At 35.2% G+C, this 18,079-nt stretch overlaps 1 protein-coding gene across 4 annotated transcripts in view; it reads right to left on the bottom strand.

The window, feature by feature from the left end:
• Window positions 1-17,876, bottom strand: part of zmat4b (zinc finger, matrin-type 4b) — a 130,363-nt gene extending 112,487 nt beyond the window's left edge. For 3 of the 4 annotated variants that reach the window (XR_011182874.1, XM_006625361.3, XM_015345736.2), the window contains exon 1: window positions 17,753-17,876. Coding sequence is in view for 2 of the 4 variants with exons in the window: in XM_006625361.3 (XP_006625424.2) it covers window positions 17,753-17,839 (87 nt within the window). In the remaining 2 variants the exon portion in view is untranslated. The remainder of the gene's footprint in view (window positions 1-17,752) is intronic. The other variant, XM_015345661.2, reaches the window with a different exon arrangement.
• Window positions 17,877-18,079: the final 203 nt, after the last annotated feature.

The raw sequence follows: 18,079 nt of genomic DNA, 5'->3' as shown, positions 1-18,079 counted from the left end.
GAAGTCTTCTTAATTGTTGAGCTGTCAGGGATTTAGCATGCGTTTCAGGATAAACCATCATATATTACTGGTAGAAAGAAGTTGATTTTTACCAAGACTTTATTTTTCTAAATAAGCCATACTTAGATTGATTTAATCCAAAACAGAAGGTTGTTAAAGACCCAAGTGTCTCAATTTACATTGCATTAGTTGCTCCTGCAATATACCTGTTCATGAATTGATTAGCAGGAGGGGTGCAATGAAATTGAGAGAAAAGAATGGGGACAATCCAGTGAAAGAAACCTTCCTTTTGGCAGGACTGGAAGCTCTAAAGAAGAATGATGCCGTCATTAGCACTCTCCTTAATTATTAAATTTAAAGTGCATCTGTATAAATGATGCATAGGGATGTAAATTCTACCCAAATTCAACTAGTACAGGGAGTGATTTTAATTGAAACCAATTCTGAGTTTTGATCTGGCACACTGACTCTGGAAGCAGAAGACGAGGTGATAAAAATACCTACCTACTCCAAACAAGTGCAGGCTTTCCCTTTCCCAATCGGCTTTGCACAAGGGAGCATCAGCACAATTCAGGCGGGTGGTCATCAATCTAAAGAGCTTAATCAACTAAAAGGAACACCACTTAAGGTCCTTCAAAAGACACACCATGCTAATTGGTTCACTTGGGCTTTTCAACAGATAGAAGAGTTTTAAACATAGAATGGGATTCTCAAAATCAGTTTGTAGAGAGAAACAGTATCTGGTACATTGGAAATGTAAACCATCCAGTTCTCAATAGGAGTGTAACTCGTTTTATAAATAACTTAATACAAGTACATGCCTTTTTAAAATACTGCAATATTGACATACAGTACAAATGGATGTTTACATATATCTTTTTTTGTTTGTGAAGGACCAGAGGGTACTAGAGAACTATTACAGTTAGATACAGTACTTAATCATATAAAAAAACTACAGTCACAATATAAATGAGCCCATTACAGAGTCGCAGCCTATTTTTAATATTTTGAGAAAAACTAAAACTTGCCTCTGTAATGTAATCCAAAACACTTGACTGATCATATTAATCATTTTAAGACATTCTTTATTAAACTAACCCATTTTTTTTGCACTGGAAGTAAAGCTTGCACGCCGATCTACTTGTCTCAGAGCAGCTTTCAATCACAGTATTTTGTGTCAGACAGACGTGTGTTTGTGAGAGCTGGGACTTAAGGTGGTCAATAAATTCAGTTGGATGAATCTCACTGGTCTCCAATCATTAGAAAATGTCCAGAGTAAATCTCAGCCAAAAACCGGACCTCTGAACCTTTATTACATTAGAGAGGAGAAACACACGAAGGAAACTGCATTACAGAGAAAATTCATTACATTCCCCAGAATATTTCTTAATCTGTCTGAAGCATCTGTTCTTTGCTACGGATAATGTATTTGAATCTTCAGTTCCAGGATATCTTAATACATTACTAATAATCAGAATTATAATCGTCATGTATTGCTGGTGCTAAACTTTCACATTTTATTTTTTGGCCTTCTTCTAACTAGATAATTTACTAGCCAGTACTTCCCTTAGCATATTTTCAAGGAAGCAAAATATATATTTTATTATTAAATATATAATAAGATAATATAATACACCCCCAGCTACTGTATTTATGATCTGCCAAGGGTTCAACGTCAGACCCACATTACAGTTGTTCAGAAAACTAAAATGGTGTCACTGGTGAAAATAGAACCCCCTCACTGATTCAGTAATGAAATTACTCCAGCATCACAGGAGGTCAGGCTGCACCAATATAATTACAGCTCAGATTAGAAACTCCCAGCAATCCTGATGCCAAGACCTGTTTAAGTCTAATACACAGAGTTCGAACTGTTGTGCTAACAATGGTTTTCTTATTATCACAAATATAACTATTAATGTTTATTCATACAATTAAAAAGTAACAATGCTACATACAGTAAATGCTAAATTAATTGAGGAAATGATACGAGAATGTTATAAAAGCCATCTTAACACACAATGTGACATTTAAGCATGCATTCGTACATTGTTTAAAAATAGAATGAACCTCAGATGGCTATTGGACTGAAACTATTGCTTTCTCAGTCTTTGATCTCATTTAAATAATGCAATCATAATAGTGAAAAACCAAAGTCCTTAGGCAATGGTGAGCTAGAAAACACAAAATAATTACATCTATTATAACTTATTTGCATTTCAACAAATTTACATGAGTCCAAAACACTCACCCAGTCCTTTCTAGCTTCATTCTATTTAAAGCCAGCCTAGTTCCCGAATATTCAAATCTCAGTTAAATTAGTCAAACTACAGTACCTACAGATGAGTTTCACATAGCTTAATATAAATATAGGATCTGCAGGATACTTTAACCTCTCCTCGAAATGTTAGAAGTCTGCCAACTATCAAACAAGCTAAATGGCCTCCTGTCCTTTGTAAGTTTGCATGTTCTCATGTCCAGACAATCTAAACAAAGCACAAAGAAGCTGAATACAAAACAAGCCTAAAACCAACTTTTTTTTTTTAATTCTCTGAAGACTGCAAATATTTGCTGCAGGGATAAACGGGCAGAGTATAAATATATACACAATGTATGAGAAAAGTACACTGTGAAAGATCCTCCTTTCTGACAGCATGGCAAGGGGTTTCAAAGTGAACTGTAACAATATTAATTCCCCCAATATCAGTGGCAAGAGCCTCACTTGGTTGATTCAGGTTGGCCAGGTACACTTATTAACCACCTCCTTGTTTACTGGCATCCCAACCCAGAAAACAACCAATGTTGCTACCAAAATTACCCAACTATAATCTTTCTGTGATTTATTGGAACATAAGATCTCTCTAACCACTGTATCTTCCTCTAAATACTCACTGTTCTTAACTGTGAAGGTCTGTATAAAAGACAACCTCTGACTGCCTCAGGAACTGCTTTTATGGGAAGCGACAGATTCCAGGTGCAGCCAATTCAGTGATTTCCTTGTGAGAATTTGAAAAATGCGGCTTGCCTAAATGAGATAACCCTGCCCCTTAGTGATTCGCCTGTGCTCCCAACACATGCTCTGCTACAGTATGGTAGAATTATGTGTAATATGACAAAATGACAATACAGCTGATTAAAACGGTGGTTGGATTTAAGTGAGTATGAGATTACAAATGTTTTTGTTTCTGTTTACAAATGGAACACATGGAATTCATTCGCAACTGAGTGAATTAAGTAAAAACTCAGCATCAAAAGGGATTTATTTAATTACACTAAATATATATTGGGAAAGCCGAGCAATAATGAGCTGCTAAAGAAACAAATACTGTGTGGTCAACATGCGGAGACACATAGTACAATGGTTCTCAGAACCCCACTGTTTTCGGTTGAACCAGGGTAATTAAGCGATAAAACAGGTCAATTTGCTCTTGATTTAAGAACTCTTAAAAGCACAAGGCTTCTCAGGCTGGAGACCTAGAGTAAACATTGTACAGAATTCCAACAGGCGTTAACTAAAACCTGATCATTTCTACAGAGAGCCATTAAATTTTCTGAATGGATACTGATACACCCAAAAAAGGGCTCAGCCCTTACAGATCACAGGCTTTGAAATACAAGATCTTTGTGAGAGATAATGTCAGACTTTCATGACCTGGATGATTATTAAACAACAGATAGAATGTATTAAAATCCTACAATATTCTTACTTGTAGTTAAGGCCTTGGCAAAGCCTCAGATGTTTTTTTACTAAGAGAAAATACAAAAACATAATAAATGTTTATGTTTTTTTTCGTTTTCTTCCCATCATTGTTATGTTTATAATAATGTCTGATATTAAATATATAAGCCTAATTTATACACTCATACAATTTATAAACTTTCAACATATTATGTGCGGCTTGCCACAAGTCACAACCTTTCTAAGCATCATTGACAGAGGATGGTCCAGAAAAACAAGACCATAACTCAACGAATGATCAATAATCAATTACAACAGGATCAATCACAGATTCAAAGCTAACCTAGTTTATCTCACCAGGGTCAAATAGATACAGTACATCTGAGCACAGTTCTAAGTTTCTAACCAGCAGAAATACTTATGTCTATAACTGTATATTAAATGAGAAAACAGTGAAATGTAGAATGGTACCTATCAGAGGTTATTTATAGTCTGATTTTAAAAAATACGGATACATCATATTCAGTATTTCTTTTTCATCTTGCCTTTAAAACTTACGTCAACAGTCATTAAGCAATCTGGCCATATTAATTTTCCAAATTCAATTTTAATCAGTTTTGTGCACAAAAAGATCAATTTTACAATCTGGATTTGTGTTAATATTGTCTGTAACAAAGTAAACTAATTTTATAATACTCTGTTGTTTGCAAATGTCAAAGTTATGCTCAGAGGGCCTGTGGTGAGATGGAGCCTATATAAATAACATATAAATGTGTATACAGTAACAAACCATTCCAATATCAAATGAATATTTTCATATGCAAACTCCCATAAATGCTCTCATTGATGGTCTAATGTACTCTTTGTGCTACAATGAGTACACAGTACAAATATAGACAGATCTCCCTTGTCATAAATTGTTTATTCTCAATGTAAAAAACATGAAAGTGAAAAATGAGTCAACAGAACTTCACAAAATGTATGTGTCATGTTTCTTTTCTTTATTGATTAGAATGAATAAACACTATTGTGATAAATTTGCCTTTGAGCCAACAGCAGAGTATCCCATTAAAGAAGTGGATATTTTTAATTTATACAGAAGGAAGGGTTAATGTGCAATCTCTAACACATGATTAAAAATCACATCACACATGACTACTACCATTCACAACTTGACGTGGAGCTGCAAAAAAAAATACACAATTACATGATTTTGAGTGACCATTTAAATTCTTAACACTTATTGTTGAAGAAAAGATGCAAGAATATAAATTGTCAATTCTGTCTTGTAATAAGTTATAAAACAATCTCATTATCATTGAAAGACAGAAAACAAATTAATTAAATAAATACTTTTCTTATTGCTTTTACTGCTGGTCATTTTCATAAGCAAAAATGTGTCTTTTTAAATGTAATTTTCATCTGATTGTGGAATGGTTATAATCATGTTAGTTCCTGCTAAGCAAAATCTCAATAATTAGATAATAGTTATGCAACACCAAGTGAAAGGATTTTTTTCATTAGATACAATTAATCTTTCTTCATGGTATATACTGTTGAATGGAAAATATTTTAAACTCTCTTTTTCCCCAAACAGTTCTTACAGGACTCTTCAAGGAATTAACACCTCAATGGTTTATTTTAAAAGTAGCCTACAGATAATTACAGTACATTATATTTCCCAATACTTTATATTAACTTGATTTACATTCCTACTACATTATTCACTTTTTAACACAATGCAAGCATTAGCTCTTTGAGGCTGAAACAATTTAACTCTGTTTACTGAGAAAAGAAAACAAATACTGACAAGAAAAAAAGATGCCATTATGCAACTTTTGTTTTACTCTCCATGATCTGGTTCAACAGCTGTACCAAAAGTTCCGCTCCTGCAAATCTCTAATCAACTCCAATTATTCCCAATATCTGCATGATTATCGTGTTTCTGCCCTTTTAATATTACAGACTTCATTAAGATCATTGCAAATGATCACAAATTAGAAATTTGTTAGCACACAGGTGTCACACCAGGACACATTTCAACAACCCCAATCAATTGGAGAGAACAGAGCAAAAAAATCGAATGATATGGTAGTTCAAGCTCATAAATATTTTTTTTTCTAAACCGTGGAAATTAGTCCTTACCAGACTAGTAAGTTTTTATAACTGATTACATTCTGCAAATAAAAAGTAAACAAAAAAATTAAACAGATTGTTGGATCTATATTTTTTCTCATTACAATCCAGTTTGTCCTTCCTGTTATTTTCTGTCACTACTGCAATAACCACAAAATCTGAAGGTCTTAACATAACTAAACTAATTCTTGGCTTAGTTATGTATTTTAAGTGTAGTGACCCCTGAAAAACATGGAAATACTAAACCATAAATGAGTTATTTGTTGAGTTTACAAAACAAATTATTGTGAGCCTTTCAATATTTCCAAAACCTTTATTTTACCAGTTCAGAAACACATTGAGATTACTCATTCTGTTCCCATACATATCTAGGCGAATTGCCTAGTTGTAGCTTATACTGTAACAATTATGTTTCTTAGACTTTACTCTGAAGAAAGAGGTGCTCAGTTTTAAGATATGGAATTTATAAATGAATCATCATGAAAAAAGGCAGCACCAAACTCATGCCACTGACCTATCAATCTTACTGCATATCAATTCTTCTTTAACTGCACTGGTCACATCAGAAGATTCCAGAAACCCCATCATGCTCCTTGCAGAATGCTCTAGAACTGAGAAGTTCTAAAGATCTCATCCTCATGGCCAGGGGCAGTCCCTCAAGCACAGTGGCTCAAGCCAAAGAACCCTCATCATTACAAAGTACATCTGTGCACATGAATTACACATGTATCTGGTTGAAGCCATACAACTGGCTTCTTTTAAGAAACAGTTGGATTAGACCTAAGAGCAATTAGATACTAACTGTGGAATGAATAGCCTTTCATTTGTAATCCTTCTTATTTATTGGGGGGTTTCTGATAAAGTGTGAAAGGGGTAAGACTGACAAGGATAATGAATTTTGTCTAGTATGTTTGATTACTAAGAAATGCTCTACTAAAGGGGCATTAGTGAACCTCCCACACGTCTTCTGAATGTTTTATTTTGACACAAAAATAAAGTCTGTAATTTACCCATTCATACATTCAGAAGCATTATTTTTATTTATTGTGCTAGAGTCAACACATGACTATAAACTATGAGATAGGAATTATGAAATTTAATATGGAGTGTTTGAAATTTGACATTAGGTAAATTGAATGCTTTATATTCAACCCAAATTGCTCATCAGAAAGGTATTTTAGAGTTTTTTAAGAATACTAGTTGAAACACATAGTAAAATAAAATTAATGTTTTGGTAGATTGTGAAGTATAGAATCTAAGGGAAAGGCCATATTTAATCTTAGTACAATCTGAATTAAAACTCAAGGAAATGCAAACAGAAACAGAAATAATAAGGAGGTTCTAATATTTATCTTACAGTTAAAATAAAGCCCTGAGACTGCAGTTGATGAAGTTCTGAAGCCAATTTTTATGACTCTCTAAATACATTGCTAATGTTGTGTAAAATCTGTTACAAGTAACTTATCTGTTGCAATAATGGGATCTCTTTGAAATAAATTACATATGCTGTGCCTTAATCCTTTACAACATATGAATTGTTCTGTTCGCCCTCAGTCAAATGACAGCCAAAACCTGTAAGATTATACATAAAGCCAGAAAACAGATCTATATATTGAGCAAGGTTTAAAAGAAATACTGGTCCTCAAACCCCAGTAATGACACATCAATAAAGGGGCAAATTGATACTGTTAATCATCTACATATAGCAGGTTAATATAATGGATTGCAAGACACAAAATCAGATAGATTTTAAATGAAAATTGAATTTCGTACACATTTTTCTGAGAAGTTCTATTCTTTACCCTGAATCTTAAAAGACATAGATCAGAGAGATCAGAGGTGAGAATATCCATCTGGGACACTGACACTGACCTATAACTGTCATTTTTACCCATCTCAGATTTTAATGAAATACATCATCTTTTTATTTACTGGCAATTTGCAAATTTTGCAAAGACCACTGAAAAGACTGTTGATTAATGAGTGAGCACAAGGTCAAAGATCGAAGTTTTGAGGCAATCCATTGACATTTGAACAGCTGTATCCTGATGGCATCCTATATGGCTCAACTGGTAATGTTCAGGGGTTTGAGGTCATGTCACTATTGGGACTGTGTCCAGGATTCCAAGCAGTTCGCATAATTGGATGAACACTGGCTCTCAGTATCACACATTTAGCCCTGCAGCCTCCTGGGATCGATGTTAGACCTCTGGTACAGGGCTGTGAAATCTGTGACTTGTTTGAAGAAGACTGTCACTGAGAGGTCTTATCAAGTGGGTTTGTTGTAGGAGTCTGCCTACCCTTTCATGGTCATCTTGTTTATGTGTGCGGGGGTGTAACTGTGTTAGAAAATTATTTGATCAGTTACATTAATCAAATAAAATTCCATATTTATGGCATGCAATGAATGTCCTTTATTTTTGGCTTTTGACCCAGATGATGTCAAATCACGATCTTCAGTTTTAAAAATAACGAGGAAGCTGAATATTCTAATTAAAGAATAGAATTTTGTCAGTTTGCCTTTTGCTATTGGCAGGAAATTATACATTTGTAACCATACTTTTTTCTGTTTGGCTACCTAATGTTCCATTCTCTTGGTCAAGGAGAATATGCGTTTAGCTATCTGTAACGAACAGTTATTTCCGGACCCTATGCGGACGACACAATCCGAAGAAGTGGGGAAACACTAGGAAAACGTCATGCAGGAATACGGGGCTGAAAACAGGGGGGCGTGTCCAAAGTGCGCTGGTGCACGGGGGAGGTGTGGCCGAGGCAAACAATCCAAGAGAGATATCCTTAGAGGGTAACCAAAAACACAAGAGTAAGTCCAAAGCCAGGAGATCCATCCAAACAATGAATTAAAACCATGAACCGGGTCGGAACAGGAACAGGAACAGGAACAGGAACAGGAACAGGAACAGGAACAGGAACAGGAACAGGAACAGGAACAGGAACAGAGGTTAAAACCTTAACGGGACCAGGCGCTTCCAGGTCCCGGACTCGCATGGTACGGAAACCAGATGCAGAGCCCAGATGAGCGTCAGCACCTGGCTTTTAAGGTGGGCTGGGTAAAAGGGATCAGGTGCACAGAATGAAGTCTAAAGTGAAAGGGCTGGAGCACCCTTAAGGAGGGGGGACTATAATCGTGATACTATCAGCTGGAACATCTTGATTGAAATATCTTCAGGCACTGAGATTCCTGGATGAGACGTACCACTGGAGCTAACACAAACAAGGAAGAGTTGTTTTTCTGACTGCTAGTAATATGGTCATATTGGAGGTCTGAAATATTTGTGTGTTTAAATGACATGCTTGTCATTTAAAGTACACAAGGTAATTTATTCATTTTCTCTGCTGATGTCAGCACAAGTGGGTGAACGACAATGGCTTCATTCAATGCACTTTATTCAATGCATCTACTGTATATGCTTTGAATCAATTGTGAAAGATCCAATGCAAAAAGGATTGTACCTAAAGAAAATTCAAAGCACTTTAAATTTAAAGGCTTGATGTACTATAAAAAACTACAGATATGTCTCTGATAATCTCTGACAATCTCTTCAGATGAAGCCAATGTGTACATCATAAACTATCAAAGGAACAGCTGAAAAAAAAACTGTTCAAAATAAACACGTTAAACAAAATTTAGGTCCATACATTATCACATCATTTCTACATTGAAGGCATTTTTTCTAATTTTCTTTCATAAACTGTGCTAAATGCATGTATGGCTCTTTAATCCTTTAGTATTCTTTTGCTACCTTCTCAACAGTATTATGAACCTACTGTATATTGCACTTAAAATGTGAATTAGGCTTGGCAGAATGGCAAGGCTCTGTGCTATTGAAGCTTGGTGGAATTGGTTCCTAGCAATTATTACTTGTGGTCTGTAGGGGCTTTGCTCTATTGATGGTTTCTTTGCTATTTTAGTGTGGGATGATTCAATCTTGTCAGATTGCAACAAGTAAGAAGTGAAAAAAGGGGCTTACAGATACAGAGACTCGATCAGAAAGGTGTGAAGCTTCTCGACAGCAGAAATTCAGCTGCAAATTAATAAACAGACATAATAGATGTGCCTGAGACATTTATTATGCCAACATTTCTATTCACTTTCCTTTATACTGTACTGTACATTTTGAATTCTAAATTAGTGTCACTGTGTTTTTTTTAAAAAGGCACTGGAGCTATATTAAACCATTTCCAATATACTATACTAATTGATAAAACCAGTGAAGATTTTAGGACATTTAGGACATAACTATTATTTAGTTATAAACATTACATACAGTATATATATATATTAGTGTATGTATATTGAGAATAGCAGACATTGCCCACATCCTGAGTTTGAGTGCCATCTGGTTCCATATAAGTGCACTGGGTTCTTCCCACCTTGTAAACCAGAGGTGTATGACTAGATTAATAAAAGGTGGAATGCACGAGCACCTATTAAACCTTTGATAGAACTCAATGAATGAACTCAGTCATTAAATGCTGCAGAGACTGTCTTTAGTAATTTTACATTTCACTACTATCTGTTGATTAGGTCAACTGACTTAATGTCCTTGTTTTTGATACTTTTGTAAATTGTTAATGTGGTGTTAATCTATCTTTAACCCAGTGCAAATCACAGATATTAATATTCACTGCCACACGGAACTTTGATTGATTAAATCTACTTTTAAGATGTAAATCACAATTTCCAGTAAACGTTTAACAAAGTTACTGTCACAACATTTAAATTACTTAAATACACATAAATAAAAACTGGATCTTGAATGCAACTGAGACAAATACTTATGTTGTGTAATCCTGTTTATCTGTCTTCTACTACAGATAAACTCTGTAGTAGGGCAAAAACACTGAACTAGGCCAAAAGAAAAAGGTTTTCAGCACAAAATATAAACCTTTCCTTTATAAAAAGAGTCACTTATGTCCCTCTGTGAGTCTAGTCAAAATTATTTGGATTATTGAACTATTTGGAGGTTAAAACATACAGTAAATATTTACAGTAGTCTTCTAGTAATACAGTATATGTGTGCTAGACCTGCTGTAGTAAGGATTGCAGTTACAACAGACCTACCACTAGAGACTGTTAAGGGTTCAAACAGTTGCAAATAGTCACACTTAAGGTGTATTTGATAGGTATTATTTAATAAGATAATTGGTGAAACATTCACCTATCAGGCCTCACAAGCCACCTTATTAAGAGGAAGGCCTATCACACTATGATTTTGATATACATATTAGGTGCTATTTCATTCACTCTCTGCATATACTGAATGACTGATACTTGATCACCTAAGGAGGTATTCAACTAGGAGCTGAAACTTGAGCTGAAAGAGCTCTCAGCACTTTTCAGAAAACACAAATGTTTAATAGCCAAACTAAAAATTGCAGCATCCTAACTGGCACATCAAAATGAGATGCTACATAGAACTACTGTATATAGGGACAATTACAGATACCACTGCAGTGGAAAGATAACATACTATAAGAATGGAGCTCAATAAAATTAGAGAATAAAACCATAAAAAATGTCCCATGTACAGGGACCTTTTCCTTTTAAAAAAGCTGACTTGATAGTCAATAAAACTAAAAATGAAGATGAATCGTGGACCATTATTGTCAATGATGTAGAGCTATCATGATATTTAAAGATATACTTATTTGACAAACATAGTACACCAGAACTGAATCCTGTTAATATATTGCATAAACAGTCCCTAAAGCCTGACATGCTATAAACCAAAATTCTACCTTCTTTCCTAGAAGGATTTCTGTAAAATATTGTCAGCCTCTTAGGAGTTCAGCATGATTGACACCTTTGGATACCAGCAGCTACAGTGCTGGGGATCAGAGCCTTTGAATAAATACACACCTCCATGCAGCAAATTATTGTGACACCTGAGAATCTCAATTCCTGAGTGTGGTGTTTCTGTTAATTAGTATTCCTTTATTATTTTAATTAAAATACACTAGTTAGTCAGAAAACATTTTTTTTTCTTCCAGGAAAATTATTTACTGCCATCCTTGTATTTTTCGTGTGGATTTTGGTAAACTGCCAGGTTCAATTTAGATCATAAAGCAATGAGATGTATTTGAATAAAGTAGACCTGGAATTTCATCAGGACCCACATCTAATGTTTAATTAGATCCCAGACAACTAAGGTAGCACTTACATCATTCCTGCTCATATCCTAGGCTAAACCAAAACATTAACTAGCCCTCAGTCAAGTATCATGTTTCAAGCAGTGCAAAACAAAATGAGAAAAATATTTTAATTATATTTTGATCATTTTGAACAGCACTGATCAAATGGATTATATAGCACAAAAGAGTAACTGTTCTCCAGGCACCTGTTTTCACATTTTTATTCTTAGAAGGTCTTGGTGAGCAAGAGCCTATCCTGGAATGAACAGGAGGAAAGACGGAACCATACTTAGGCAGGACACTTCACAGGGTTCATCTACCGCTTTTCTCTCACAAATACAGAAAGGAATTTATAAACACTAGTTCACCTGGACAGCATGTGTTTCTTTACTGTAGGAGGTAACCTGATTAAACCCCCCTGGAGAAAACCCTGTTGACCTAGGGAGAACATGCAAACTCCACACAGAAGGCTCCCAGGGTACTATGAGGCAATAGCACTAACTACAAGGGACCACACCACCCAATTTCATATGTATAAATTGCACTTGCATTACCTATTAATTGCACTTCTCACATCCATGATTTGGATTACTTGATTAAGCAATCAAATACCACCTTCTTGAATTGTAGTACAATTTTAAAAAGCAATACATTGGGGTTTGACTCCTGCTGTACCTCTGCTATGTAGGCAGGCTGCTGGCACATAAAAGCTAACACCCATCACCCAAATGGGTGCAGCACTTCAGTGGTAGGTGAAGTGGGTCCACATCTATACTACATGAAACATGCTTTGAGATTCTTCTGGATGAAAAGTGCATTACAGATTCAAGTAATAGTTATAAATAAACTATATTTCCCATGGAAGAATCACAGTTTCTACTCCTCCAAGTTCTTACAATTTTACAAAAAACATATTATTCATCAAGAAATAAAAATTAAAAAAGAAATAGATTGTTGGTTTAATTGAACTTCCTTTTTTCAGCTGAAATGTTGTTCTTTGCCTTAAGTAGAAAAAGAGTACTTCTAAGAGTTAGTTGGGGTTTGTGACTTTCAATATCAAAGCAATCTCACCTTAATCTTCTGAAGTGTCATACAATATATGCACTTCAAATGTAGATTTCATAATTACTGAATCAATCTCCATGCCAATAATGAGCAATACTATAACAATTCAATGCTCCCTAAACTCAGACAATGCAAGGTGATAACAGTATAATCACATTGCTATTTTTGTCAACCTTCTCACTAAGTAAAATTCAATTGCTGTAAAGCCTAGTTTGTTTCTTAATTAAAATGAAGGATTCAGCTAATTAGAAAATAGGATTAAGTACTTTATTAGACATGTTATTAATATTTTGTTTTCTGGTAATAAAGCAGCACCCATTTTACATTAGTGGAGATACAAAATCCTTGTTCCAAAATAAGCTTAAAGCTCCAGAGACATACTGGAATATTTAAAAACATTAGGTCTAAGCGGATAAAGAATATCTACTGTATAGTCTGGTCAGGGATAAGCAACAACCATCAAAACATGCTAATATACTTATGAAACATCTTGCAACTCACACTTACTGTATGTCATAATAACAGCTTTTCATTCTGTTTACGCAAAAGACAAGTCAGGCAATTAATATTCAAAGAAGATAATAACTAGAGCTGGAAAGTATTTACCATTTTGGCACATGACAATGTGAGGATAGACATGAGAATAAGGCATTTGTAAAATCCTTTCAAGGTGAACTGGCATTTTCAAGAGCACTATATGCTGATCACAAAACAAGATAAGTTCTAATGTATTCATTTACCTTGCTTATGGGTTTTGAAGGAGGATTTTCCTATGGTTGTTGCCAAGTTATTATCATTCAAGCAATGATTTCTATTTTAATTAAACACAGTTGGCACTTGAAACCTGAAAACATAGTTTGTTGAAGAATTCCCTTTCTTGTTCTCACCAGGGTAAAAGGTGCAAATTAATCAATACAATGTCTGACAGCTGATCTCCAACTTTAAACATTAATATCAGTCATGGTCATTAACCCCCCTACAAGAAATGTAATGTTTCTTGTTTCATGCAGTTCCATCGGCAAACTAAACTTAAAGAAAGATAGAAAAGCAACCAATCAACACTAGTTTAATACAAATATCACTTTGAATTGTTAGATATATTGTGTTGGTTTTTTTCTGCTCTGCAATTTATACTGTATGTCTGATAGAACTATTATGAATCGACCCTCAGTCTCATAGAGCAAAACAGTCACCTAATTTGGAGGTAGGATTAAAAAAGGTTACTAATGCTCCCATTATCTTTATTGAACTAGAATTTAGGTCTGCTTCACAGCTGTGAGAGAATGCTCTAGGGACTCCTGCTGGTACTGTGTTGGAAAACATCCAGGACCAGTGTCCCTAAAATACAGTACATCTTACAAAATCTCACCAATGGTGGTGAGCATGGAACTGGCAGAAGTAGCAGGATATTGAATTGACATTAGAAAACCAGCAAACAAGGGACACGAAAAAGTGACGTATGGGCAGTAAAAATCCAGTATTTTGTTATTGTCTATTGCTAGTCGTTGCACCGTTGTTAGAAGACAAACTCCAGATGTGATACAGAAAGACTTTGAAGATATTGTACACTGAAACATTGAAGATACACATGCACTGACTTTATATATAAAGTATATGAACACACTGCTTTTTCCAAATGTTTTTTTATAAATGTAGCCCCCCTTATCACAAAAGGTGTTTGAAAAATAATTAATTTAAATGTAAAATGAATATAATCCTTCCTTTTGAGGAAGCTATAGTATGAACTCAATTTTCCCAATTGCAGCACATTACACAGTACCATGATTTCTGCAGCCAAAGGGCTAATTCATTCACTGTTAATTGGCTTCTGCTAGATCTAGCATAAAATACACCAACTTGGCAACACTAATTTAGACTAGTAGTATTCCAAGCTATTTGAGCAGAATATTTCTGGTAGTCTGAATCAAACAATTGACTGCACAACAAATTGCAATCAAAGCCCATTATAATTTATTTTCAGTCTTCAAATCATCATCACAACTGCCACCAAAAATAAGTTTATTGATTCAATAGGTTGTAAATAATATTGTAAATTGTAAATAACATGACACAATGGTGGATCTCCATAGTAATTTCAAATTTAACTAATTTAGAGTACTTTACAATAAAACAATGCTTAATATTGAGTAGGTTTTGTAAATTTCTTCCAACCAACATCAGAAAGCTACTTACTTCTGCTAAAGGTCACGGTAATGCAGAGGCTATCCGAGAACCATACTGTAAGACAAGGTGGGATACACCGTGGATAGAATGCCAGTACTTACAGGCACACACTCAAATGCCCCTAGGAACAATTCAGGGATGCCAGTCAATTTAACCAGCAAGTCTTTGCAAAATGGGAAGAAACACAAGCGTCCATAGACTCATATTGACATAGGAATAGCATGCAAACTTCACATAGAATGTGCTATAGAATGTGAATGTGTCTATCCCAACGACACCACCAAGCTGCCTACATTAAATTCAACTGGCTTTATAATATAGTGTTACTGTGATGCTGACAAGCCTCCGCGTGGTTCGTTGCAGTTTGCACCTGTCTGTTCACTGATAGTCCAAATGGACTGACAGTCCATTTGATGAAAAACGTGATTGTTTTCTTCACAATCTATTAGATTTATCCGTAGCGCTAAAAAGTAAGAAGAGAACATTATCTTCTGCATAATTTCCTACTACAGTGCTCTTATTATTTAGTTATTTTTACTGTTCTTATTTGTACTTTTAACGTTTTCAATGCTTTACTAACAAGGGGCGAAGACGTACGGTTTTACCGAAACCTTTGAGCCTTGAGATTTCAAGGACTAGTGTGGATTTTTTTAAATGAATGCATATCAAACTAATCTTACGTTTCATTATAAATAAGTGGAAAGCTACTGTATTCCACTGTTCACTTTTAGTTGTTGTGCGTTGGATATTCTGTACTTGACAGCTTACTGTAAAAATCAGTTGCACCTGTAAAGAAAATAGTTACTTTCCGAAATATGGAATACATGTACGGCCCACAGTTACTGTGGAAGACACGTGAATTTGTTTTCAGGGAGGACAAGTGAAGCTCGAAGATGACGCCTGAGTATTTCTGCATCACCTATGATCAACTGCTGCTCTATATGAAAAGCACCTGCTAGGTTGTAAAAGCCCTGCAATCGATGCGTATTTGCTAATTCGCTATCAAATACATGGTATTTGTATTCAGTTGTATTTTCAAAGTTTACGTCAAAAAAGATGGACCCTCTGCTTTTACACCCTCTTGTTCCTATCAAGTGGTCTGACTGAACAGTAGATTTAAATTACTGAAGTGCAGCTACAGATTAGGTCTCTAACTGAAGACCGATATTTTTCTATTAAAACAATAAAGTCGTGCTTACATAACTGATAAGACACAATCGTAATGCGCTAATTCATAGACACTCCGATAAACAAGTAAATATTATAATGTTGATATAAATTCTGCACATGGTAAAATATTATTATTTCTATGAGAAAAACCCAATCCAAGGAATGGATCATAAAAACAAAATGTATGTGCAAGATTATTACTGGATATTTTACAGTATATTTTAAAGACAACTTTTAATCAGAATAATTCCACATGTTTAAGTATTAAATCAAAGAAAAGCTAAAAAACAATTAACCCAGTGGGGGGAAAAACACTGAGGAACACAACTGGATATAAAACTGTAATATGCAACAACCAACAACCCACCATTGTGATGATAATAATAGAACAATTAAGTCGTGCAAAACCTGTAAAGATTCATTACTTCTACGATACTAAAGACTTTACGGTAAATTTAAATATTTTCGAAATGTATACGACAATATGTCAGTGCTGGCTATTTTATATAATAACATACCATGTTACCTAAACATTAATGTTAATATATCCCGTAGACAGCAGACAAGTGCAACAAAAGGGGTACATCTCTTTTTCCCCTGGAAACCGTCGAAGCAACCTGTCAATCAGGCTAGCACGTTTGCTCTGTAAATTACAATCTGCGTTTAGAAACAAGATGTGATACAGTTACAGGAGGTGACCAAGGTACAGTATAAGCACAACGTTACTAATGTCAGAGCAAATGTAGTATAGAACATCCATATTAAATGGTAACCCACCTATTTTGAACCCTTTGGTAGAAAACAGTGGAGTCGAGAGATCCATTCAAAGTTTCTACACAAATAACCCCAGAGCACCTATTTATGGTTTACAGGGTGAAGTAGTTTCTATTTAGAAGACACTGCAATACTTGTATGGTTCCAGTACTACCGTGTCCACTGTGCTAGAGAATCAGATGTTCTGTACAGTACTGTACGAAACAACTTAACGTTTGCGTATGTCAGTTACTCGAGGTATTCTTATCCAATCTTCAGATCTCTGGTGTTGTATAAATATCGCTTCTACAGTCTGGGTGTGCATTAAAACAAATACATCCACGTTGTTTCAAACGCAACTACCCAAATCAAAACAGAACAATTCCCCGATGAGCAAAAAGATACTGTACATGAATACAGGACAACAGAGTGCTATACACTACCTCCGTTTATAACTCCAGAAGTACAAAGGGTGGTGAAAAGCACAATGTATTGAGAACGTATTATATGAATAATTGCTGTACAAATCTAGCTTGAGTAAAGTTTAAAGGAGGAAATTATTTTGGGATAGAATACCACAAATACAACATAACAACTGTAATCAAACCATACCTGTAACTCCAAACTGTATCCCTGGTATAAATGGGTAGGAAACACCGTTAGCTGATGCTGCACTTGGAGTGACACAGTATAATCCATTGACTACCTCAGCAGACTGCTTGTTGCTAATGCAAGACACTTCTACAGCTGCCTGCAGTACTCTAGTAACATCGCAGTGAGCTCTCCGCCCCGCTCCTACCTCATTGGTTCTTTGGTTGTAGTAGTAGTACTACAGAGTGCCGCAACCAAACTGTCAATTTCGCATCAGTCAGTTGCACCGAACGATTGGCTAGTTTGTCGTTTATTGCAAGTCGAACTCCTAGTTCTACACAAGAGAGG

The sequence above is a fragment of the Lepisosteus oculatus genome, chromosome 2 (assembly GCF_040954835.1).
Source record: "Lepisosteus oculatus isolate fLepOcu1 chromosome 2, fLepOcu1.hap2, whole genome shotgun sequence".
NCBI lineage: Eukaryota > Metazoa > Chordata > Actinopteri > Semionotiformes > Lepisosteidae > Lepisosteus > Lepisosteus oculatus.
Note: the sequence above shows the minus strand (reverse complement) of the source record. Positions and strands in the feature narration are given on the sequence as shown.